Source organism: Vitis vinifera, chromosome 9 (assembly GCF_030704535.1).
Source record: "Vitis vinifera cultivar Pinot Noir 40024 chromosome 9, ASM3070453v1".
NCBI lineage: Eukaryota > Viridiplantae > Streptophyta > Magnoliopsida > Vitales > Vitaceae > Vitis > Vitis vinifera.
This window is the reverse complement of record NC_081813.1, coordinates 5,868,060-5,893,380: the sequence shown is the minus strand read 5'-3', so window position 1 is coordinate 5,893,380 and position 25,321 is coordinate 5,868,060. Positions and strand designations below refer to the sequence as shown.

The 25,321-nt window shown below is 38.8% G+C and overlaps 1 protein-coding gene across 1 annotated transcript; it reads right to left on the bottom strand.

Moving 5' to 3' along the window:
- Nucleotides 1-1,494: 1,494 nt before the first annotated feature.
- LOC100253140 (uncharacterized) lies at nucleotides 1,495-23,703 on the bottom strand. Its single transcript, XM_002285333.4, has 10 exons — nucleotides 23,376-23,703; nucleotides 18,398-18,523; nucleotides 17,747-17,834; nucleotides 13,385-13,470; nucleotides 13,077-13,295; nucleotides 6,159-6,343; nucleotides 2,746-2,904; nucleotides 2,532-2,612; nucleotides 2,393-2,447; nucleotides 1,495-1,935 (listed from the first exon to the last, which is right to left on the bottom strand). Exons 1-10 carry the CDS (start codon nucleotides 23,484-23,486, stop codon nucleotides 1,732-1,734), a joined length of 1,314 nt encoding a protein of 437 aa, XP_002285369.1. The 5' UTR covers nucleotides 23,487-23,703; the 3' UTR covers nucleotides 1,495-1,731.
- Between the last annotated feature and the right edge of the window lie 1,618 nt (nucleotides 23,704-25,321).

Sequence of the window (25,321 nt, the reverse complement as noted above, 5' to 3'; positions counted from 1 at the left end):
TGCATGAATCTTGAAAGCAAGATTATTGCAAACATCATTTCTAGTCTTGTTGTGGTGAGATATAGGAGATTTCCGACTAAGCTTTTAAAGTGTGTTTCATCGACCATCTTTTCTTTAGCATACCTCTTTTGGAAAATAATCACTCTTTTTTTCTTGATAGACTTCAATTCCCAAAAAATAATGCAACAATCCCATGTTACTCATTTCATATTTTTTTCATTATTTCCTTTGTGAATTTTTCAACCATCTTATCATTATTTCCAATAAAAATAAAATCAACACAAAGAGCAACAATATGAATCTCTTAATTAACTCTACTCTTCACATAGAGGATTGGCTCACTAGTGCTTTTGTTGAAATCATTTTCAATAAAATAGTTGTCAATTTGAGTGTACGAGACATGAGAAGCTTGTTTCAAACCATACAAGGCCTTTTTCAATTTATAAACTTCATTTTCTTCACCATCAACAACAAAGCTTTAAGGTTGTTTAACATAAATCTCTTCTTCCAACTCTCCATTCAAAAATAAAAAATTTATGTCCAATTGGTACAACAACCAAGCTTTTTGAGCAACCACAACAATAATAATTCTAACATTAGTATCAAAGGGAGGAATTGGAGTAAAGGTCTCATGGAAATCAATACCCAGTAATTGTGAGTAGCACTGAATGATTTCTTTGTCTTTTGGCTTTTCAACTAGCTACCATGTTTAATTTTTCTGAATGACATCAATTTTTTTTTTTTTCTATTGCTCTCCTTCAATCTTCATTTTTTGTTGTCTCTTCAAAGCTTTGAGGTTTAATAATGCAAAATTTTCATTTCATGTTGGCCATATAAACATTTTTTTTTTCATCATAGAAATTGATCATGACCCTAATGTGCCATTCCAATGCGAAGGTATTGTCAACATAGCTACTTGGAAATCTTGATATTTCAGCTCAAGTCCTCTACTGAATTGAAAAACTTTATCAAGGTTAGAGGCGGGTTTGTTGATGGCTGCTAGATTGTCACATATCTGAATTGAGTTTCCTTCCATACTCTTCCACATCAAGAGATCCCTTCCTGAGGGCAACGAACCTATCATTTAGGTGCGCTTCTTGTTCCTTTATCGTAGGAGCAATCGACACTCCAAAGACTACCAAAACCTGATGAGAAGTTTTGGCATTATCTCCTACTAATTTATGACCTTTCTATAATGTTTTTAATACTCTAGAGGACCAGTTCAAGAAGCTCCAAACCCAGAATCTCTTCCTTTTTTTGTAAGAAGATATACTGAAAGGACAATCTCAGCCCATGTGAAATCAAGAGAAATAAATACCCATATATATCAAGAAGTGATTACAAAGCATAGGAGTATAGGACTCGTACGGTAACCCTGATTCCTTCAAGACTAAATTCAGGCACAGACTTGTTTTGGATTATGATCTATAACTTCATTAAAGAAACAAAGTTTTGATTTCTTTGAAGCCTTACAGAAAATTCAGGAACCCAAGATGAACAAGGACTTGAATTCGGAATCCTAATAAACCATTTGTGTACAATATAATAACTTAAGTCGGTTGTCATTTACAATCACTAGATAACAGGTCATCCTCATATCATACAATCTTAAAAATGGCACCAACATCTGCAGGATACAAAAGGCAGAAAACAAAATAACATAACCATGGCAGGGTGCAACAGCACACAGCACTAAAGCAATGTGTCCAGAAGAGATTTGTCTTGGAATAATTAAGACCCTCTTCTGCTCCGGCTACCAGGACCAGCAACACTCCTTAAATTAATGGATTCAGCAGGATATAAGTCTCTATGACCAAATGAAGCACTTCCTCGGATGCCATGAGATTGAAAGTTACGAGGGGATCCAGAGCTTGACTCGCTTCCTTTGAAGGCCTCAGTCTCCAAAGTTCTGGCTTCATCAGTCAGAATTGCTAGCTGCTTCAACACAAGCAGGTCAGTCTACTGCAATAGTTAAGATCATAAAAAACAATCGATATTATAATCAAGAACCACTAGGATGATTTATCAGAAATATTTTCCTGTGTCCCCAACAAATTAAAAGGATGGACACACCACAGTTGGATCATCGAGTATGCCCCACATAGAAAATAGTCATTCAAAGGTAGAACGTAGAACCCCTTTAAGTATACGCCAGAACCACAACTGTGAGGGAAGGTTTCAATTCTCCACTTAGAACATCAATTTGAACTTGGTTTAGAATCGAGGACAGAAAACAAAACGTTGGAAATTAAATAAAGGGGCAGTTGGAATTTCAAAATGACTCAAGCTTAAAGTCAAATTTCATATCTTTTATCTTTGCTGATATTTAAAACTCTGCTATGAAGTCGATAAACCATCATTAGAGTCTTCCATATTTGGTTTTGTACCATACCCGTATTTCATTTTCTTTCAAACGGTCCTGGAGGGCATTTATGGCAGGACTTAAACTGCAAATAATTCAAAAGAAAGTGAGTACAAACAAATATCTAAGCATAAATAAACATTAAACAAGGTGAGTGTTTGCTTCTAACCAATACTCCATCAATTTGCACATGGAAGCCTGATATGTGGATGTGTGATGAATGAAAGCCAGTGGATGAACTTTCCCATCCCTGAGTAATGCAGCAAATAAGGACAAGCAAAAGAAGAATTAACAAAAAAAGAAAGAATGACCAAAATTATTATATGAACATTAAAAAAGTAGCACATGTCCAAGTTAACTAAGAGTCAGTATATGGTGATCACCTCATATTCTGTACAATGGCCTGGTTGTATGCTGCTCTCTCCTCTTCATATAGCACACGTTGCAAATCCGTAAAAGAAGTTAAAGGTGAATCGAGCTTGAGAAGAGACAAGGTTGGGAAAACAAGGAGAGGGACTTCTTTTCTCACATACTCCGCACCACTGTCCAAATACAAAACAGCATGTGGATAATAATGAAAAACCTTTTTTTTTTGTGGGGGGGGCGCAATCCTAGATGGGAAAAGATACTGTAAATGGATAGTAAAAATAAAAATATAAATAAATATAAAAAGCATGTATGGACTACAGGATAAATCTACAATGTGAAAAAAAAAAATGACCAATACAGGATCCTAAAAAAGGTAATCAATCAAACATCCCACAATCCGTGGTTGTCATAAACAAAAGAAAATATCATAACCTCCCCATGGAGATCAAATACCCTAAGTCATGTTTCATTTTTCTTTTCTTTTAAAAAAAAATGAACCAATAAACGAATAAAGCCAATGAAATTTCCACCAGCCATAAATGATCCATACTCAGATTGCCCAGGCACCCACCTCAAGTCCTAGCCAAAGAAACTCTCTCATAAACTGACAGTATATCCCTTTAGGAGGAACAGGAAAAGTTAAAGGCAACATTATATTTGCAAACCAGCTGGAATATCTTAAATGTTAAAAGCTGAACTAGACAAGGCCTAATTCAAACTGCCTGTTGAATATTCTTCAGTTTATTTGAGTTCTTGCATTTTTATGAACATTCTTTATGCCATGGAACTTTCTCCGGCTGTCAAGCATGCAAGTAGACGTTCAAATCCAAAGGTTGATTGCTTACCAATCCACCCATCCAAACCCCCCAAAAATTGGGACCTGTAATAGGTAATGGATTTTGCTTTTCTTTTCCATTTCTTTCCCCACAGCTTATTTTTCTCTCTCTCTTCACTTATTAAGCCAATTTTGACAAATGTAGACTTGTTCCTAACAAAGTGTAGGATCACATGAAAACTTCAAACCTTGACATAAGGACCCAACTTACAAACAAGTTGTGAACCGATAGAAGAAAAATATAGCAGGCACACCTATCCTCCAATCAAATATTTGAAAGTTAATCTATTAGGTAAAAATGCAGAAAATTTAGTAAAATTTAGCTTGGAACTGAACATTAAAAACACAACTCAACCAAATCTAATCCAAACTCAGTGTGCATGCACAAATATCCCAGCCCTAACCTAGATTTAAGGGTATCCTTTCAACTTTAAGAATACAATTTACAAACTAGCATGGAATAATTTTTTCAATCTTCTATATTGAAGCATGTATAAAGGACCAATTAGTCAATACAGTGGGATGCGACTTGCTGCAAAATCAACTGAAGAAGGCCATGCAGCTACAATGACTAAAAATTGTCAAATAGGAGTGATTAACAGATGCTCAAATATTGACTCAGGGTCAGCTCAGGAAGAGGGGATAGAGGATGCCTAACAGATGCATATGTGCAAAGCAGAAGAAGAGACAGGTGATCCTGTTCTCTTGCCCTGTCCAAAAGCCCGCATGTTGTGAAAGAGGAATAGGAGAGCCTTTGAGAATTGTGAAAGTTTGGACAAAGCATTTAAAAGTTCTTTTTTGTATCTGTTTTGAGATTGGATTAGACTATACATTGGGGATGGATCTATATCATTGTTAGAATTTGTGGATTGGCTAGGTTTCCCAGGGTTGTTTGTTTTTTGTTTATTCGCCCCTTATGGTTTTTGTTGCTTTGTATACATCGTGTATACTTTTTTAATACAATTTCCATTTACCTATCAAAAAGAAAAAAAAGGAGTGATTAACAGGACATTGGGAGCATTCATCAAAACATGATGATGGGATCAAAAAATAATATTTAACAAGAAAAGCAATTTGAAAGAAATTCATTACTTGTTCAGGACCAGAAGTGGCAGGACTGAAGCCACTGAAGAAACATCATCCATTGTCTTCTGTTCGTGAAATTTTTCCACTCACAACATTAGCCTATATGACAGAGGGTACTCATAGAATCCTCAGTCAATCATGTTCCATGCATCTAATGAAGTTTAACAAAAGAACTACAAAAACTCAAGTCCAAAACTTCACCAAGCCAGGCATATAGTAGTTCATGGGCTGATTAACTAGAATACTAGATGTGACTAGTGGGATGGGTTAAGCAAAGACTGATAACCATGGGCCCCACTGCAAATATAATAAACCAACATATTAGAATGGCCTAAATTCTGGCCTGCAAATAGAGCTGCACCACTAGGTTTGAACAGTTTGTCAAGGACCTGAGGCTTGCAAAAGAAAGGAATAGAAATGAAAGCCTACTAGACTTTAAAATAATAAAGTCCCCAAACAAAGTAGTGTTTTTTAGTTTTTGGACAGTGGAATAGAAAGAAAAAAAAAAACACTTGGAAAAAGCTTTAAAGTAGTTAAGAGGAAAACTAATCACGAGCAAAGACAGAACAGGTTAACTAGGAAGCGGTTCCATGTTTTAAGGCTTTAGGTCAGTATTGCAACTTGCATATCAGAGTGTCGACATGAGATACAAAGAACAAAGAAAATGGAGGGTAAGGTTTCTGGAGCCATGACATAATAATAAGGCAGTCTCAGATTTGCAAGGACAAAGTTTAGTGCATCTTCTCAGATTAGAGATAATAAGCAAAATCCAACACCTAAATCAATGCTTTAAGAATCAGACAAGTGATACAAGCAACTGAACCTACCAGGGATCAATTCAAACCACCTCAACGACTAAGCTAGTCCAGAGTGGCTCAGTGGCATCAGAAAATGTCTTTTCTACCCCTTGGGAAAAATCTTTAGAGAGGGAGTGGAAACCTAGAGTTAGAATGAAGATGTTGCACCAGACCTATCAAAAAAATGAAGATGTTGCACCAGGTTTCCACTGCATCACTATACGTTTGAAAACATTAAAATTTAGGGGTCAAACCAATCAAGCAGAGGCAAAAAAATCAGCAAGTGAAAGGTTATGAGAAGGCCAGGTTCCACAGTGCAGCCAAAAAGCAAAACACAGACCTCTACCATGATGAAAATTGACAAGAAATAATTTTTTTGGATAAGTAAATGCACAGATAAAAGATGAAAATTGACAAGAAATAATGATTAAGAAAATATTTGTCATGAAGTAAAGCTATGCAGGATCATTAATTTTCCAGCACTGTAAGGCCAAAGGATGCCTCCAACATTCCTTCCCCATCAAAAGACTAATCCAGAAATAGATATTTCTGGATAAAGAAACTTCCTCTCACAGCTTTAAGAAGAGAGGCTTTATGTCCCCTGGATCAAATGGACACCGGTTTCTTGTTTGCAGTAAAAGCAGATATAGAAGTAGTCTGAATAGAGAAAGAAAAAGTACCAAGTGATCAAGTACATACTCATGTATACCTCATGTCCAAATTTGAGCGATGCATTGCTTCTTGCATACTTTCTGACATATCCATGGGGTCTACATCAACAACGGCATTCTCAGAGTTGTTGGTATGATAGTTTCCTCCCATTTTATCTCGCCCTAGATAGTTGGCATCAGCATTAGCAAAGAAACCCCCCAAGTCTGAAGATCTTCCCCCACCCTAGCCAATCATATGTAATTACAAGCATTAATGAAAACCGAAGTGGAAATATTATCAGCCTAACAAGTAAAGCACCAAGAGAACAAAATATTACCCATAATTTCATATTGTAAACTTTTTTCTTTTTCTTTTTTTGATAGACAACATATTGTAAACTAATGAGATTTGGTTTCCTCTCAATATGAAACAGGATGTGAATTCAAATGGGCACCATTACATTCTTGCACCAAAATAAAAAATAAAAATGAAAGATAAAAATAAAAAAGCAACCACAACCCAATGTTTGAAAGGTCCTGGTCAGTGGAACAACAGTATAAAAACTAATCTGATGCTTATCAGATGAGTTTCTGTTCTTCCCATACTAAATTTTAATCAAATCTCCAGTGTAAAGAATGCTACTCAGCTTTTTAGGAGCATGGGATTCAATAATTATCTCATTATATGCTCCTCTGCATAAAAACATTTTGAGAAAACATTTTGAGAAAACATTTTCACAAATAGTTAACCATTACATTGCCTTACATATTGATCTACTAAGTTGAAAATGTAACCCCTCTTTTGATACTGAAGATTTCAGTAAGCATCTGAATTTTGAGGAAATATCTCACTGAAAGGAGCCAACTCCCGTTCCAAAAACCTTCACATTCAGTTTCACATACCTAAGATGATACTTCAGATGTTGGATAAAAAAGAAGATGAGAATCATACTAAAAAGGTTTATTTACAGTGTTCTGTTTCCTTGCCACAGCACAGAAACTTAAAACTGGAACTCATTCACTGATGCTACATCTAAACTGGTATGGGGACTAGTTGGTGATATTGACTGAAAAGCAAGCTTTTGATCCCAAATAATATTAAGTTTCCACTAATATGGTTTGATTTAATGGTTAAAGGTGAAAACAAACAGGACAAGCAGTTGCTCCTTTAATCTAGTCCAACCACCTTCTAGTTAAAAGGGGCACTAGTGTGATTCTCAAACCAAGTCCAAATTTTTCCTTTTGGATAAGTTTTTTATACACATCATTAAATTAAAATGGCTAAGACACCTATTGGCTGAGCCATTTTAGATACAGCAGTTTAGAAAAGGGTAAGCAGGCAAATGAATCAAATAACATGCCCAAGCAACGCCATTGATCAGAAAGAAGACGGAGGACTGTCGGAGTGCAGAAGGTGGTGAGGAAGGGGACGACGGAGGCGCACGCGCTGGCCGGCGAGTGGAGGAGTGGGGCAGCGCAGGCCTCGAGGCTCTGCTTCGGTCAGATGATGTGATGGATGGGCAGCCGGATGGGAAGGGTAGGGTCTTGTCGGGGGGCCGGATCCAATTCGGGTCTTTGCTCCGGGAGTTAGAGGATGGGGCGGATGAGGGGTCGAACCCGAGTGGGCCTAATGGATCCAATGTGAGCCTTAGCCTTAGGAGGGACGGGGGGCCTAGCCCAATTCCAATATCTGGATCAGGTGCGTCAAAAGTAGTTAGCAGTGGTGGGCTTGGGCCGAAGGGCAGACCGAAAGGCCCAAAAGGCAAAGAGAAAGTCTTAGAGGAGAGATATGGGCCACGATCTGGGTCATCTATGGACCAAAGAGTGTACAGTGGGCCGTCTTCGAGCGGGCTACAGGAGAAGGGGGCACAGCGAGGTGGGCCGCCATAGAGAACAAGCCCGAAGGTGAGCAAGCCTAATTCAGGCCCGTTGGAGGCCTTGGCTCAGTCTGGGCTGCTTGTTGATGCCAACATCGAGTTAGAATTCCTAAGAGTAAGGGAGATGGAAACTGAGATCGCTCAGAAGGCCAATACACTCGAGGAGTTGGTGGACAGTGCCCTCCAGAATGAAGTTATGAGGTATGAGGCCTTATCATCCTTAGGGGGTTTATGGGTATCCGGGAATTCTTCTTCTTCTTCTATGCTTACTCTTGGTCGGACTCCAGAGGGGGAGTTCTTTGACCATTCTGGGGAATTTAGGGAGATCTGCCAAAATGACAGAGCTTCTCAAGGGCAAGAGGCAGATGGTACTAGGGCGAATGGTAGTGATTGTTGGGAGCTGGTTGAATTCAAAGGATCCCTAGCAACGGCAAGGGAGCAGGAGGGGGGGTCTTCACAGAATGAGATTCAAGATGAAAGGGGGGAAGAGGACCTGGATTGGCAAGAAAGTAGCCTAGCAAGATTTAGCCATTTCCTGGGTTTTTTGACTGATGGGCTGGAGAAGGAGATTTTAAATTTTCTGACTAAAATCAGGAAAAGAAGGGAAAAGATTCATGGTAAAGGATTATTGGAAAAATCAAGGTTTGAAAGGAAGCTAAAGAGGTTGGAATGCTCAGTGAATTATGAGGGGGATGGCAAAAAGAAGGGCCCTATTCAGGGCAAAGGGGTGCAGATGGTGGTTGTTTAATGAATCTCAAATTGTTAAGTTGGAATGTAAGGGGGGTGAACAAAAGTACGAAAAGGAAGGTTATTAAGTCGGTTTTTAGGAAGCAGAAGGTGGATCTCTTTTGCATCCAGGAGACAAAAATTCAGATTATGACTGATAAGGTGGTGAGAAGTTTAGGGACGGGTAGATTTTTAGATTGGAAGGTCCTGAATGCGTGTGGCTCGGCTGGGGGTATCCTGATCTGCTAGGATAAAAGAGCTCTGGAGTTGCTGGAGTGGGAGGTGGGTCAGTTATCTTTATCCTGCAGATTCAGGACAATGGAGAATGGGGTGATTTGGGCTTTTACGGGGGTTTACGGCCCGTTCACTAGACTTGAAAGGGAGTGGTTGTGGGAAGAAGTAGGGGCAATCAGAGGAATCTGGGAGGGGCCTTGGTGTCTAGGTGGTGATTTCAACATTACTCTGGCTCAAGGTGAGAGAAGCAGGCAAGGGAGAATAACTTCAGCTATGAGGAGGTTTGCGGAAGTTGTAGATGATCTAGGCCTTGTGGACCTTCAATTGCAAAGGGGTGCATTCACGTGGACTGGGGGTCTGAATAACATGTCAAGGGCTCGTCTAGATAGATTTCTGGTCTCTCCTTGCTGGCTTGATCAGTTCAGTAGGGTGAGTCAGCGGAGGCTTCCCAGGCCGATTTCGGACCACTTTCCAGTATTACTTGAGGGGGGTAGTTGGAGGAGAGGGTCTGCCCCCTTCAGATTCGAAAATATGTGGTTCAAAGTCGAGGGGTTTAAGGATTTAATCCGGAGTTGGTGGCAGGATATAGAGGTAAGGGGAAGTGCCAGTTTTAGATTATCGGCGAAATTGAAGGAGCTGAAGCAGAAGCTGAAAGTTTGGAATAGGGAGGAGTTTGGTAATCTGGAAAGTAACAAGGAGGCTGCGATTCAGCAAGTGGAGTATTGGGACAGAGTAGAGGATGAAAGGAGCTTGTCAATGGAGGAATTAGCTTGTAAGAAGGATGCCAAGGAGGATTATGCCAAGTGGGTTGATCTGGAAGAAACTCACTGGAGGCAGGCGTCTAGGGAACTTTGGTTTAAGGCAGGCGATAGGAATATGAGGTATTTCCACCGAATGGCGTCTGCCCATAGGAGAGTTAATCACATGGATAGAATTAAAATTAATGGGATCAGACTGACAGAGGAGCGGGAAATCAGAGAGGGGGTAGTAAATGCTTTTAAGCAACAATTTTCCGAAAGTTCGGGGTGGAAGGCAGACATTGGAAGTCTTTCTTTTAATCAAATTTGTGTGCAAGAGGCAGAGATGCTGGAGGCTCCCTTCTCTGAGGGTGAAGTCCAGTCGGCCCTGATGGAAATGAATGGGGATAAAGCCCCAAGTCCTGACGGGTTCTCTGTTTTCTTTTGGCAATGCTGTTGGGATTTCGTCAAGGAGGAAATTCTGGAGATATTTAAGGAGTTCCATGACCAGAATACGTTCCTCAAGAGTATTAACAACACCTTTCTGGTGCTGATTCCTAAAAAAGGAGGGGTCGAGGATTTTGGAGATTTCAGGCCCATCAACCTATTGGGGGGCCTCTATAAGCTGCTGGCAAAGGTGTTGGCCAACAGGCTTAAGAAAGTTATAGATAAGGTAGTTTCCCATGATCAGAACGCGTTTGTTAAGGGTAGGCAGATTCTTGACGCTTCTCTAATAGCAAATGAAGTGATTGACAACTGGAATAAGAAGGGGGACAAGGGGGTTATCTGCAAGTTAGATATAGAGAAGGCCTATGATAGCATTAATTGGCAATTCCTCTTGAAAGTAATGGAAAAAATGGGATTTGGCGCTAAGTGGCTGAGGTGGATGTGGTGGTGTATCTCCACAGCCAAATTTTCAGTTATGGTGAACGGAACGCCAGCTGGATTCTTTTCGAGTTCTAAAGGGCTGCGTCAAGGAGATCCCCTGTCCCCTTACCTTTTTGTCATGGGGATGGAGGTGCTAAGCGTCCTAATCAGAAGGGCTATGGAGGGGGGTTTCATCTCAGGGTGCAAAATTCAGCGTGATAGAGGACAGGCTGTCCACATTGCTCATCTGCTCTTCGCCGATGACACTATTATCTTTTGCGAGGCGAAGAAGGAGTACTTAACGAATTTAAGTTAGATCTTGTTCTGGTTTGAAGCCGCGTCCGGGTTGAGAATTAACTTGGCTAAAAGCGAGGTTATTCCAGTAGGGGAGGTGCAAAGGATAGAGGAGATGGCTGTGGAGTTAGGTTGTAGGGTGGGGCAGCTTCTGTCTGTGTATTTGGGGCTGCCGCTGGGGGTGCCTAATAAGGCTGCATATGGATGGGATGGGGTAGAAGAGAAAATGAGAAGGAGGCTTGCTCTTTGGAAGAGCCAATATATCTCAAAGGGTGGGAGAATCACTCTAATTAAAAGCACTATGGGTAGTATGCCAGTATACCAGATGTCGTTATTCCGTATGCCCATTTCTGTGGCTAGAAGATTAGAAAAATTGCAAAGAGACTTCTTATGGGGGGGGAGGGGGGTCTCATGGAGAGGAAAACTCATCTGGTTAAGTGGGATGTGGTGTGTGGGGATAAGGAGAATGGGGGGTTGGGAATAAGGAAGTTTACTATCATGAATAAAGCGCTTCTTGGCAAGTGGACTTGGAGATTCGCTTCGGATAAGGAGGCCCTTTGGAAGCATGTGCTGGAAGCTAAGTATGGTCAGGAGGATTATGGTTGGAGGACCAAAAAGGTTGTGGGTGCGTGTGGTGTGGGGGTGTGGAAGGAGATCTTAAAGGAAGTTGGCTGGTGCTGGGACAAAATAGGGTTCAAGGTGGGGAAAGGTAATAAAATCAGCTTCTGGACTGATGTGTGGTGCGGGGATTCAGCGCTGTCCCAAAGGTTCCCGCATCTCTATATCTTGGCAGCCAACAGAAATGCAAAGGTTGAAGACTTGTGGGACCAGAATGTTGGGGAAGGAGGCTGGAATTTGTGTTTTATAAGGGATTTCAATGATTGGGAGGTGGAGTTGGTAGGTGAGTTGCTCCAAGCGTTGAGAGGAGTTAGGATAACTTGGGAGGATGATTCTGTTTTTTGGAAAGGAGGGGGAAGTGGGCAGTTTAGAGTGAAAGATGCGTACAGCTGGCTGGATAGGTCTATGGAGGTCAACTTTCCGAAAAACAAGATTTGGGTGGGAAGAGTCCCAACTAAAATCATGTTTTTCACGTGAGAAGCGACTTAGGGAAAGATCTTGACTCTTGATAGGCTCCAAAAAAGAGGTTGGCAGCTCCCGAATAGGTGTTTTTTGTGTGCTTGCGAAGCAGAAAGCGTGGATCACTTACTTATTCATTGTACAGTGGCTAGAGAGCTTTGGGATTTAGTGTTGGGCTTAGTTGGGGTCAAGTGGGTGTTCCCTAATATTGTAAAGGAGGTTTTATATAGTTGGGGGGGTTCTTTTGTGGGGAAAAAAAAAGAAAAAATTCTGGAATTCCATTCCGTTATTCATTTTTTGGATGGTTTGGAAGGAAAGGAATAGATTAGCCTTTAGGGGGGGGGTCTTAGCAATTCAGAGGTTTAAATATTCTTTTGTTTGTAATATTTGGGGTTGGGCTAAATTGTATATGGAAGTGGAGCCGCATTCCCTTTTAGATTTCCTGGAGTGGATTGCCTCCAGTTGAGGGGTGGTTTGTTTTTTGGTTTTTTTGTTTGTTTTTGGCCTTTGTTGCCTGGTATACGTCCTGTATACGTTGGGGTTTTTTAGCCTCTTTAATGAATTGTGCTTGCTTATCAAAAAAAAAAAACATGCCCATGCAAGTTTCTACAGAACCTAACTTTTAGAAACTTATCTGATTGTGAATATTTGGAGGTTGCACTTGTGTTGGCACAGGAAAGCACTATCATTCTAATTATACTAAGTAGCCAAGTTCCCTCAATCTATCAGTTATAATACACGAGAGATTCATCAACATGAAATGGAGCAGCACCACTGAAACAGAGATTGCCACTAATCTAAAAGGTAAAATCATGAGACAGCACAGGACTACAGGCAGCAAAAGGCATCTGCCCCAAGACACAAGCTTTAAGTTCTAAAAGAAATCAATGATGAGAAACTTATGAGAAATTAAGAAAGCTATAAAATATGTATTTGGAATAAGATGAAATGCAGTGCACACAATCAGAAGTACTGTAACCCAGAGGTGAGTCCTTCACTCCAAACTCACACATCCAACAAGGCGCCATGATCAGCATAAATATATCTGTAACACCATATATCTAGAACAAATGTAGTCTTCCTAAACCATATGCAGTTTTTAGAACCTCATTGGCAAGATCAAGAAATATGTTCAATTTCAGGATCAGGGATGAAAAATCCATACCTTGTTTACTAAAGCCATTGTTCTTGAATCACCAGTGTCTTGTTCAGAGCTTTCCACCCTTGCAGGGCCAGATTTTGCAGGTGCATTCTCTGAGGAACTAAAAGATGATTCAACATCTATAATTGAACTTCTGTGTACAGGGGAAAGAGAAATAGGTCTTGACATGTTGCTCTGCTTCCCATCTGTGGACTGGAAGGCTATAACTTGGATCCTTCCAACCTGAAATTATGCCAAATACAGCCTCAAACTAGCTGGACTGACAAACCTTTTACAAGAACATTTCTGAATAATATGCATTTAACACAGACCTTTTGAGCATCTTCACTAAAACAGGAAAATATTAGCCCAATGAACCCAGAATCTAAAAGTTGATACATTGCTTGAGTTCGTACATCTGCAGAAGGTAGAGGGCAGAAGTGAATCTTTTTTTCAAGTGACCAACTGAAACATCAATTCAACAAACTCATAGTATAGGTTGAGATCAAAAAACATTATAAATAAGTCAGTATAAATTTCAAACAAGAACAGCCAAGGAAAATAAAATGAATTGAACCAATAATGTAAATTTCCAACTTAGAACTCAAAATCCACATTACTCATAATACCCAAAGCCTAAGGCTTTATATATATATATATACACACTCAACAGCCCAGCTCTAACAAGCAAAGATTGTTCCTAGTTTCAGTACCTTGCTTTGGTTCATCACTCAACTCATGATTCTATTTAATTCCTAACTAGCCACCTTTTCAAGCAAGTAAACTAGTCGCTTCGCTTAGCCTATTGTGTAGCCTTCTTTCACTGTAAGTATAATTTGAATAATAAGGTAAGCTTTCAAGCCCCTTTATTTGGTATTCTATTATTAAAAGGCATAGTGAACCATAATTGTGAAAAGGTTGGAAGATGTGGCCAAAGAAGTTAATAGCCCTGTAGGTTCATTCCCATGGTTCAATCCTTCCTTGTAAAACACGGTGAGTTTGAATTATGATCGCTTTTACGCAAGAAAAGGGACCACCCTCTAAGCCTAAGTAATATGAGCTCAAAGGCTTTAAGGCAAAGGGATCCTCTCTCTCCCTACGGATTCACCTTGGCTACGAAGGCTCTTAGTTGTCTATTGAGGAACGCAAGAAGGGGGATTCAAGGTGGGAGGGAGAGGCACTAAGGGGAAGAGGCGTCTCATCTAGTGGAAGAGTTGGTCTTTAGCTCAAGTTGGAGGGTAGTGGAGCTCCCCACTACATATTTGGGTCTCCATATGAATTGGCAACAATGTGGAATGTGGTAGACGGGAGATTTTGAAGGAATTGGAATCCACTTTGGTTAAAAGTACTTTTTCTAGTTTGCTACTTTGCTTCATGTCCCTCTTTTTTGATAAAAAACTAGAGATGTATTAATTATGAATACTTCATGTCCTCATTCGTTATTCCAAGAAGAGTGGGACTAGGACTAGAGGAGATTGAAAGAGACTTCCTATAAGGGGTGGGGAGAGCTCTTGAGAAAAAAATTCAACTTATAGACTGGTCAATTGTTAGAATGGATAAGAAAAATGAGAGTCTTGGTACCAAGAATCCGTTTGTTCTCAACATGGCCTTGCTTGGCAAGTGGAGTTGGAGATTCGCCTCAAAAAGGGAAGCCCCATAGAAATGGTTTATAAGAGTAACATTTAGGGAAAAATAAGGGAATTGACACTCTTATGATGTAAGTAATAGTTATGGGGAGGGGCTGTGAAAGGCAATTTGAAGAGGATGCAATGTGTTAAAAAGTAGATCTAGCTTCATAGTAGGTGATGGAAAGAGGGTAAAGGTTTCAAACAATCGGTAGTGTAGTGAGTGGTCTCTAAGTAGTTATTTTCCCTCTTTATTTGCTATAGCTACCCAAAAGGATGCTTAGATAGCGGATGTGTAGGAGCAGTAAGGTGAAATGGAACATTGGAGCCCCTATTTTGTAAGATAGCTCCCTGACTAAGAGATTGAAAAAATCGAGCAATTTCTTTTAAGATTGTAGAGGAATGCAGTAAGCAGAGTTGGGGAGAATAGGGTGTTCTGGCTGGAAACAAAGTGCAGAAAGTTCTCAGTTAAATCCCTTTACTTTTTTTTGTTGTCGGGTAGATCTGATCATTTTCTGAAGACTGCTGTTTGGAATCCTAGGTGCAAACAAAAAACGAGATTCTTTGTATGGAATGCAGACTAGGGTGAGAATTTCATTATGGATCAGTTAAAAAAGAAGGGTTGGACCTTGTGAATAGATGTTTCATGAGCAAAGATGAGGAAGACCACCTCTCACTTAATTGCACCAAAGGAATAATCTTGTGAAAGTTAGTTTTCTCCTTGTTTGGGTTAATTTGGGTGATGTCATCATTGGTTAAAGATACCCTAGTTTGGCATAGATCCTTTCTCAGGAAGAAGAGAAAGAAAGCTTGGAAGCCTACCCCTCATGCTTATTTTGGATTGTCTCAAAGGAGAGAAATTGAAGGTCTTTGGAGATGTGGAACAAACAGATCAAGCACTAAAAACCCTTTATGTTTGTCTTTCCTTCATGAATGTATCAATTATCATCCAATCTCGTTGTCAAAGTTCATCTTTGGAGTGGGCAAGGGTGGGCTTGAGTGATGGTACACTGGGTTGATTGGTTAGGATCTTCACAAGGGGAGTTTCAGCTTTGTTCTCTCTCTCTCTCTCTTTTTTTTCTTTTTTGGCCTTTTGATGCCCTTGTATACAACCCATGTACTTCGTGTGCCTTTTTGATAGACATTGTTAATATACTTCTGCTTGCTTATCAATAAAAGAATGCTAATAAAATTCAGCACTAGAGACCAGTAACAAATGATGCAAATGAGGATTGAAAGGAAGGAAAAAAAATAAGCAAAAAAAAAACAGTAGGCTTGTTCTCTAGATTTCAATTTTTTTTTATGAAACATATTTATAGTATCCTATCTTGTTGCCTGATGAAGTTAATTTCAAATTTTCCACATTTTTTGCTTTTATTGGCTAACCAAAATATTTTTGTTAGTTAAATCATACAAGTTGCAATATTGGTTCAGATAAGGACTCCATTTCATTTTACTCAATCAACCCAAGCAACTCATGTGCCTCAATCAATGCATAATTTAGGAATTAGATTGCAGGACAGGAGGAATCAATCAGGTAATCTAGCTCATTTTTTTATTTTTTTTGATAGGTAAAGGAAAATTCATTAAAAGCCAAAGAGGCTAAAGAAAGAGTATACACGAAGTATACCAGGATACATAAGTGCAAAAGACAAAAAGGCAAACAAGCCTAACCCTTACTTGGTAGCTAACCAGTCTACAAAATCTATCAAAGAGAAAGTGTGTTCCTCTATATACACCCTAGCCCAATTCACAAAAGTATACAAAAAAAAGGATTTAATTTCTTGGTCATTCCTCTCAACATCTTCGAAGGCCCTCCTATTCCTTTCTTTCTAAATGGTCCACATCAAGCAAAGGGGGGCAGCTCTCCAAGCTTTCTCCCTTTTCTTGCCCACAAAGGAACCATGTCATCCCAAGAGGTTCCTTCTCACAGAGGAGTGCATCACCCATTGCACCCCAAAAAGGGAGAAGATCAGAAGTCATAATATTCTGGCCTTCTCACAAAACAAAAGAAGATGATATGTGGTTTCCTTCTCATTTTTACACAGATAGCATATGTTGGGGATGCTCCATCCAAATCTCTTCAAGCGGTCAATGGTGAGCAGCCTGCTCCAGGCCGCCTCCCAACCGAAGAAGCTAGCCCTAATTGGAACCCAAGGCGTCCAAATAATTCTAGCTAGGAAGGGAGGTCTACTGCCCCTTGAGAGTGAGCTATAAAAAGACTTGACTGAAAAGGTCCCATTCTTGTTCTCTCTCCACCGGAGCAAGTCATCCACACCTCTTCTAATAGTCAAAGGATGAAGCTTGCTTAACAAACTTTCAACTTCTCCCACCTCCCAATCATTTAGGTGTCTATTGAAACGAAGCCCCCGGCTACCCCTAACTCCATCCTCCTCCCAAGCCTCAGCAACCCAACCTTCTTTGTTGACGGTTAGATTAAACAAGATGGGGAAAGCATCTTCCAGCGATTGATTTTCACACCACAAGTCCTTCCAAAACTTCACTCTAATGCCATCCCCTACGATGAAGCGAGAGTGAGTTCGAAAGTTCTCCCAACCATTTCTGATGGCCTTCCAAACCCCCACCCCATAACGGTTTCTTACACCTTTGGAGCACCATCCCCCCTCTTGAAGGTCGTACTTTATAGAGATAATTTGCTTCCATAGGGAGGTAATCTAGCTCATATTAAATCAGACCACAAAAGTAACATCATACTTACTATTACAAATTAATGAAAGATAGATTTATCCACTTATTATCATCTTGTATAATGGGCGTAGAAGTGCAATATCTACTGCACCTTTCACATAGGCAGCCCAGTAAGGGGACTGAGGTTTTAATTTTCTCATTTGTTTCATATCTTCTTTCTGTTTGTCTTTGGTTTCTTTTCTTCTTTTTTTTCTTATTATTGATCATTTGAAAGTGATGATAGCTGGTAGAAGACAGAGGATTCACATTTACCACCAAAAACTAGACAGCAAAATGGCTAACAGGAGAAGGATGAAATCAATCAACCATACAGAAAGGAAAAAAGGAAGGCGGAAGCAAGTGTAACCCGTCAAGGCTTACCAACATGGGAAGGAAGCACTGTAATATGAGGATGCGAATGGTACCACCCAATCACTCTTGTAGTTTTTCCTGTTGCCACAGTCATTCTGTGCTATACAGTTAATTACACAAGCTCAGCACATTGGCAATGCACATGCAACACACAAATACCATTGCACATCAGAACCATTGGCAGCTGTATAACAATTTCCTTAGAATAAAAATTAACCATGGGGATTTGGTTGTTGGACTGAAAACCAGTCTTTCCTAGGCAATCAGCCATCAGTTCATTAGGGACATGTGAATGGTTTGCATGGCCAATCCAAAAATCCCTTGCTGGTATAAAAGGTTTGAGCTAATCACTCTAATGTTCATTTAGCACATTGCATATTATTGATTGACCAGACCAAAATTCACTAGACAAACAAGTCATACAACAAAAACTGTGCCTATTGCAAGAAATATGAAACCACTTTGTTTGATATGACAATTAGACATCATTAAATTTAATCTCATGATAGTGGCATTGTAGGAAAGTTCAAGATAGTTTATTTGCCAAAAACTCAAAGTCCCTTAAATCTTAATAATTGAGTAAATATGGATGTCCAGAGGATGTAAAAATGCCAATTTTCAAATTAAATCAGCATTGAAAAGGAAACATATAAAGGATATCTCAGCCTGAGCTGATGCAGCCGCCAACTGTTCAGGATTGGTCTCTACTCGGTCTTTCCGCCGATCAGACCTCGTTTGTGGTGATGCTCCCCAAATCAGTGCAGTCACACTCCCATTTTTTGAGTACTGAAATTGACAAAGCTAAATCAAACCATCACTACAAAGAAACAAGGTTAACAAAACAAAACAAACAGTTATTGGTAACCTAAAATAGCCAATCACAGCATTTGAATAACTGTGCAATCTGAGATTTAGTAACCAAGGCAGTAAAAGATTCATATATGCAAGTAATGAGTATAATAGTCCGGATAAATTATAATAATTTAAACAACTTTCTATTAATCCCAGATATCAAAAACTTTGGATTCAACATTCACATCTCTACAGTCCCTGCCCACTTTGCAAAATAGCTGGATTGTTCATGATATTAACAAAAAACCAAGCAAATCAAATTTGCAAAGACATGGTAAAGAGATAGAATCAGACCACTCAACCTTGTCAAGTCCTCATCACCTAACAGTCTCATGCTTAGCTTTACTTTACAATGAAAGATATTAAAATTTTCAGCACTATAGGATTATCTTAGGTCATAGAATGAGGTGAAAAATTTTTAAAATAAAATAAAATAAAATATGGATGGAAAAGAAGAAAGAAGCCAAAAGCAATCACACCAAGGTTCCAAGGCAATCACACCCTCAAAGGAAGCATAGTAGATGTTGACTCTTGCCTAATAAAACTTTTTTCTAATTCCTGATCCTTCCTTGCAAGAATAGGAAAAGATATAGGAAAGAAAAATTATCTAAAAATTAAAAGAAATACAAAATTTTCTAATATAATAAGAACACTAAAAGAAACAAAAACTTGACAAAAAGTCAACCACTAATTAAAATAAAAACCTAAAAAAAAAATAAAACAGAAACTTTTATATATATATATATATATAGATATATAGATAAAGAAACAAATTGTATTAAAAAGAGTCACCAAAAAAAAGACCCAAGGCATACGAGAAACAAACCTCCCACCGCCACCAAGGCTTAAATAGGAGAAAAAATTACCAAAAGTATTAGAGCCTTAATAAGTGCCCAACCAATCAAATAAACTCACTAAACTCAAAGGACAATCATCTATAAACAACTTAGTCTCTGACCAAAGAAAACAAACAAAAGTATTTGTTAGCCTTTGGATTGAAAACACCTAATCATCAAACACAATTTTGTTCCTTGCCTTCCAATCCCTTCAAAATATGCATAAGGGGCCTACACTCCAAACCTTCTTGCGTTTTTTGCCCACAAAAGAACCATGTCACCCCAAAAGTATCTTTCTAACTGACGAGGGAAGCACCCAAGACACCCTAAAAAGCGCAAAAAGCAACTCCCATAAAACCCTTGTCTTTTCATATTGGAGAAGCAAGTGATCTATGGATTCTTCATGCAAATGGCAAAAGTAACACCTATTTTCTAAAGAACATCCTCATCCCTAAATTTGATCTAAGGTTAGAACCTTACCCCATGTTGCCTCCCCCGTAAAAAGGCTAACTCTAAGTTATACCCACAAAAGTCAAATTCCTCTCATTGGAAAAGACCCGAAATTGTTTGGCTCCAAAGCGTTGTAAAGAGACTTAACTATAAACTTGTCACTCTTTCTCACCGTCCAAAGCATAGTAGTTGTCACATCCCTACACACCCTCTTCCCATGCAAACATGCTAGAAATGTCCCCACACAATCCACCTCCTAATCATTAAAAGGTCTAGCTAAAGCAAATAAAGAAGATAAAGACTCCTAGTTCTCACAAGATCAAACAATCCTTATTGCTTTCCACAACTCAACCCAATACTCCTCTCTCACTACCATGATAAATCCCAAGAGAAATGAATTTTTAAATCATCATTAGTATCCCAAATCAAAGCTTAGGCATTGGAATCAACCTATCCCCTTCTCTTGTAAGTCTTGAAATGATATTTCCAATGTTGTTCCCGACCACCTTATCTAAACCTGCCTCATAATGACTCGCTAAAGCTAAGTTCCTCGCTTTCTTACATATCTTTAAGGAATTCAAATCTAGAAAAGCTCTAACTTTTTTATTGAAGTAGGTTGTTCCAATGTTATCTCATGGGCTAAAACAAGGTGAAAAGGTTCTTAAAGATAGCGGCATTTATCCAGAGCAATCATTCACTTTGTTAACCTATGTAATTGTGCTTATGTTGGGAATGAAAACTGTAATGTCAATTTTCTAGCTAAGAGGGGAGCACCTACTTAGGAGATTTTTCCTAGGCGACTAACTCCATAAAGGTAGTTGGCCTTTCTGTTTATGCCTTTTATTACTTTTCACTCTTTCTTCAGCATAGGGTGTATATATCCTCCTCATTTGTACATACTCTTCCTTCCTTTCCTAAAAAGTAACAAATAAAATTTAAGATCTTGACCAATTCTCTACTGAATTCTTTTTGGCTTTGGATTAGGAAGTTATGAGATTCTACCTCTATGCTTGTATTAGACCTTGTTGATTGGTTGGATACTACTTAGTGGGAGGGAGTTGTTTTTCTTTCTCTCTTGTATTTCTGTCATTTTGGTGCCTTTTTTATACCCTCTGTGTACTTTGGTGCAACCTTTTTGTTTAATTCTTATTTGCCTACAAAACACTGAAACCAAAACAGAACTTTGATGAGATGGTGGGGGTAGAGAGTTTGTCCTATTTGTTTGGTTGTAAGGCAGTCGTCTTCTTTCGACTTACCTATGGTTGCCCTTGGTTACTTTTCATAGATCTTGTGTAATTTGAGATTCAATGAAGGAAAGATTTAAAAGAAGATTAAGCTCTTAGAAGAAGTAGTCTTTGTCTAAGAGGGAGATATTTACCCTTATCAAGAGCACCCTTCCAAGCCTCCAAATGTATTTTATGTCTTTATTTGTAATCCCCAAAAAAGTGAAGATTAAACTTGATAAAATCCAAAAAGAGTTTTTGTGAGGAAATCATCTAGAAGGAAGAAAAATCCACCTACTGAATGGCAACAATTTGCAAGGACGAAAAGTATGGACAATGAGGAGTAAGCAAACTGGAGCCCTTTGAACAATGTGCTACTGAGCAATATGCTGCTGAACATGACAATTTGTGGAGAAGGATCATTTTTGGAAAATTCAGAGAGGTCGAGAGGGGGTGGTGATCACAAGATTGAGAGAGGCTTTTTGGTGTGGGGTTGTATAAAGATATTCAAATTGGGTGGGAAGAGTTCAACCCCATGACTTCTATTGTGGTCAGGGTGAGGACTAATTTTTTGAGGTACAGAGCAGTGAAAGAGCAACCTCTAAAAGATGCTTTCCAATTCTGTTCAGTCTAGCTTCCTCCAGAAATACTAGGGTCAAGGACATGAGGAAGGTGGAGGATGAGGGAGGTGGTAGTCACTAGGCCTTGCAGTTTCTAAGGCAATTTTAGAATTGGGAATTAGAGGAAGTGGGGCAGTTCTTGATATCATTAATTCTGAGGGTTTACAAGCAGCAGATGAGAACAATTTATGGTGGAGGGAGGATAAAATTGATCAAAAAAAAATGGTGGAGGGCGGATAAAAAGAGGAGTTCTAAGGTGAAATCTTTTCATAACTATTTATGTTGTGAGGACATGATTTTGTTCTCTGTTCATGGCATTTGAGGAACTTGTGCTTCCATAAGAAACTTTTTTTCCTTTTTCTTTTTTTGCATGGAAGATAGCGAAAGGGAAAAACCTTAACAATAGACCTTCTCATGAGGACAGGGAGGTCAATGCAAACAGGTCCAACCTTAGTAAAATTGGTCAGAAATTAGTAAACCACACTCTATTCACTAAATAGCATTAGACAGTGGCAAGAGTTGTTGTTGTTGAATATCTCAGGGTTGCAGTGGGTATTTCTAGAGTCAACTAGGGAGCTTCTATTGTGCTGGAAGGTGCAAGGCTTGGATAAGCAAAAAGAGGAAGGTTTCGTGAGTGCCCCCCCACCCCTTACCCACTTCGGTGCATTTGTAGAGAGCACAATGATCAAATTCATAATGAGGCAGAGCATTCGAAAGGAGAACCTCATTAAGTCCCTTTTGAAATAATCTAAGGTTCCACTTGGGTTGGCTAATTCAACATTGTTGAGCTTCATTGATAGTCAAAAAATTGTGGGTAAAAGGTTACAGGTTCGCTATTATTGGAGTGGTGTGCATCTTCTTCTTTCTTTGGTGTCTCTTGCATACCACCTGTGTACAGAAGGTGCACTCCCTTTTGTTAGGCACTTTCTATGGGAACCTCTGTTTTCCTATCAAAAAAGAAAAAAAACGAACTTTCACTAAATAAATGAAACGGAACCAAAATCTTAAAAACCCAATTCAGAAAACAATCAAGCCCATAAAGTTTGAAATATTCCAACTACATCTCAGCACAATAGTCAAGTCTATCAACTAAAATTGTGTCGCATTCTCACGTAGAAATGCACAAAACCCAAGTAAAACTAGTCAAAGAGAGCCAAACAGAAAATAATTATAAACATCCACTTCTGATTTTTCGAAAGAACAACATCCAACAATCCAATCTAATGTAAGTCCATATCAAAACAGAAAGAGAACAATAATTTGAAGAATCCATTTCAAGAAGCAATCCAAATCAAAACCCACAAATACAAACAGATTTCATCTCAACTAACACTAACCCTTCATTTGGCTGCTGAGAAAACCAAGGAAACCAAACCAAAAAATCAAAATTCTCAACATTGCACATCCCATTATCCGAAACCCAATACCACCACCGCGCCCCCCCTGCTCCCCCCACCCACCCCAACTCTGCCTAATGACACAGCTGGGCTTAGTTCCAAAATCCAAAATTTTCCCGTTCTCCCCGCCCTCCAATTTTCCCAGCAACCAAATAGAACCTAAAGTTCCCAACCCACCAACCAATCGAAACAAACACATATATCTATGCAAAGAAGTGAAAAAACAAAAAACTTGGGATTCGAAGAATCAGAAGAGAGACCTCAATATCACCAAGAAGAAGTCCCATGATCTCTTCAGTCTCAGTAGACAATGCATGAGTCGTACATGTCAACCACACATCTTCGCTCATCTTCACGCACGTCAGAGACATTCTCCCTCTGATTTTGCTCTCCTTCGTCTCTAGAAATCTTGGGTTTCTATATCTAACAATCGGGAAGATGAAGACAGATGACCGAGATCTTCGAGGGGTTGGGCGTCTTCTCTTCTCCTCTATAATCCCTTGCGTGTGTGTTGGCAGGGAAGAAAGCCTTCTGGGCGATGGATCTCATTTCTCAGGCCTTCAGGTGATCTAGTGTGACGGGCCGTAGTTTATTATGATACGATGGGTTCAATCTTAACCCTTGATCCTGCCGCCTTGTGGGTTCACTGTTTGAGGAAATTACATTTAACTCCCTATGTCATTGTTTCTATATATATATAATCAGGAATATTTATATACTAAATGACTTTTGAAATGCTCTTTTTAAGTAAGGTTAATTATGTCATTTATAATTTTCCTTTAATTATTAGACCTGAAAGCATGTTCTTATGCTTTCCATATTTCTTATAATTTTATTATAATCAAAAATTAGAAATTAGAATATAAAAAAAATATAAAAATAAAATAAAAAGATTGCTTGTCAACAAAGTTGCTCTATATTTCATGTCGTCTTTTATTTATGAATGATTTTAATAAAAAAAATTAACCTTAAAGTGCTTTTGTGTTACTTTTTAGATGTAATTACTCTTAACATCTATTTTTAAGTGATTATTATAAAAAGAAAAATAAATTAAAAAATTAAAAATTAAAAAACAACCTACCAATTTTCTTACTTTTTTATTGATGTACTCATTTACCAAATACTCTTTCATTTGACCACTTGCTATAAATCAAATAATTCATTTAAAATTGATGATATCTTTTCACATTCTCTTTCCGCCTCCCAATATTTTTATTTTATTATATAAACCTACTTTTTCTTTTGAACTCTTTATCTAGTAGACCTTCCTTTCTTAAAAGAGAATCCCCCACTCCCTCAATATTTTGCTTTCACACACCATTTCTAAAATTTCCCCTCAATGTACCCCTTTGAAGATTTTGTCAAATATATGTGAAAGAGGGAATGAATTTAAAGATTGGGTTGGAATCCTTTTAAGATAAGATTTTTCTGCCAAACATCTTCATTTAATAAGAAGTGACAAAGTTTTCTCTTTTCTAGGTTTGTTAAGAGCTTATCTAAGGTTACAACTTTTACAACACCTAATGTGCTTGATTCAATCTAATGAACTATGTAGACCTGATTAGGAGTGCTCTTGGATTGGCTACTATTATCTCTTGATGAGTTTACTTAAAGTCATTTTGCTATACATATAGACTTAGGTGGCGTTTTTTTTTTTTTTTTTTTGCTGAAAGTAATTTGCTTTTAGAATTTAGGTTGTTTGTTTTTTTAATTTTTAATAACTTATTACTGAATTTTTAAAATTTTTGGCTAAATAGAAAAAGCCCGTTTTTGAAACCTCCCCAAATACGATTTTCAACCCGACCATTGTTCTACGGCAGCGTCGTTTGGTGTGAAGAAGGCAGCCCCGAGATTGGGTGGCGGTGATAGAGTGTTCGTCGCGGCCACAGAAGAAGGCAACGTCTCACCACATGAAAACTCGCCCGTGTAAAACCCAATCATGGGATATTAAGCGTCGCCCCACAGTGTATGCTCCGCTGCCTCCTCTGTCGCCCGAGTGGACTGCCGTTTCATCTGATGTTGACGCATCCGATGCAGCTGTTCCTCCTCCAACACCCCAACCTACAACTAAGTAGTGTTGGTTTCTATCCTACGGATACAATATGTATGTTTTCAAATTTTATTCTGTAGTTTTGTTTGTCATCATCTCTGGTTGTTTGTTTGATTAATCGTAGGATTTATGTTGAACTAAGGAAATGTCTACAAC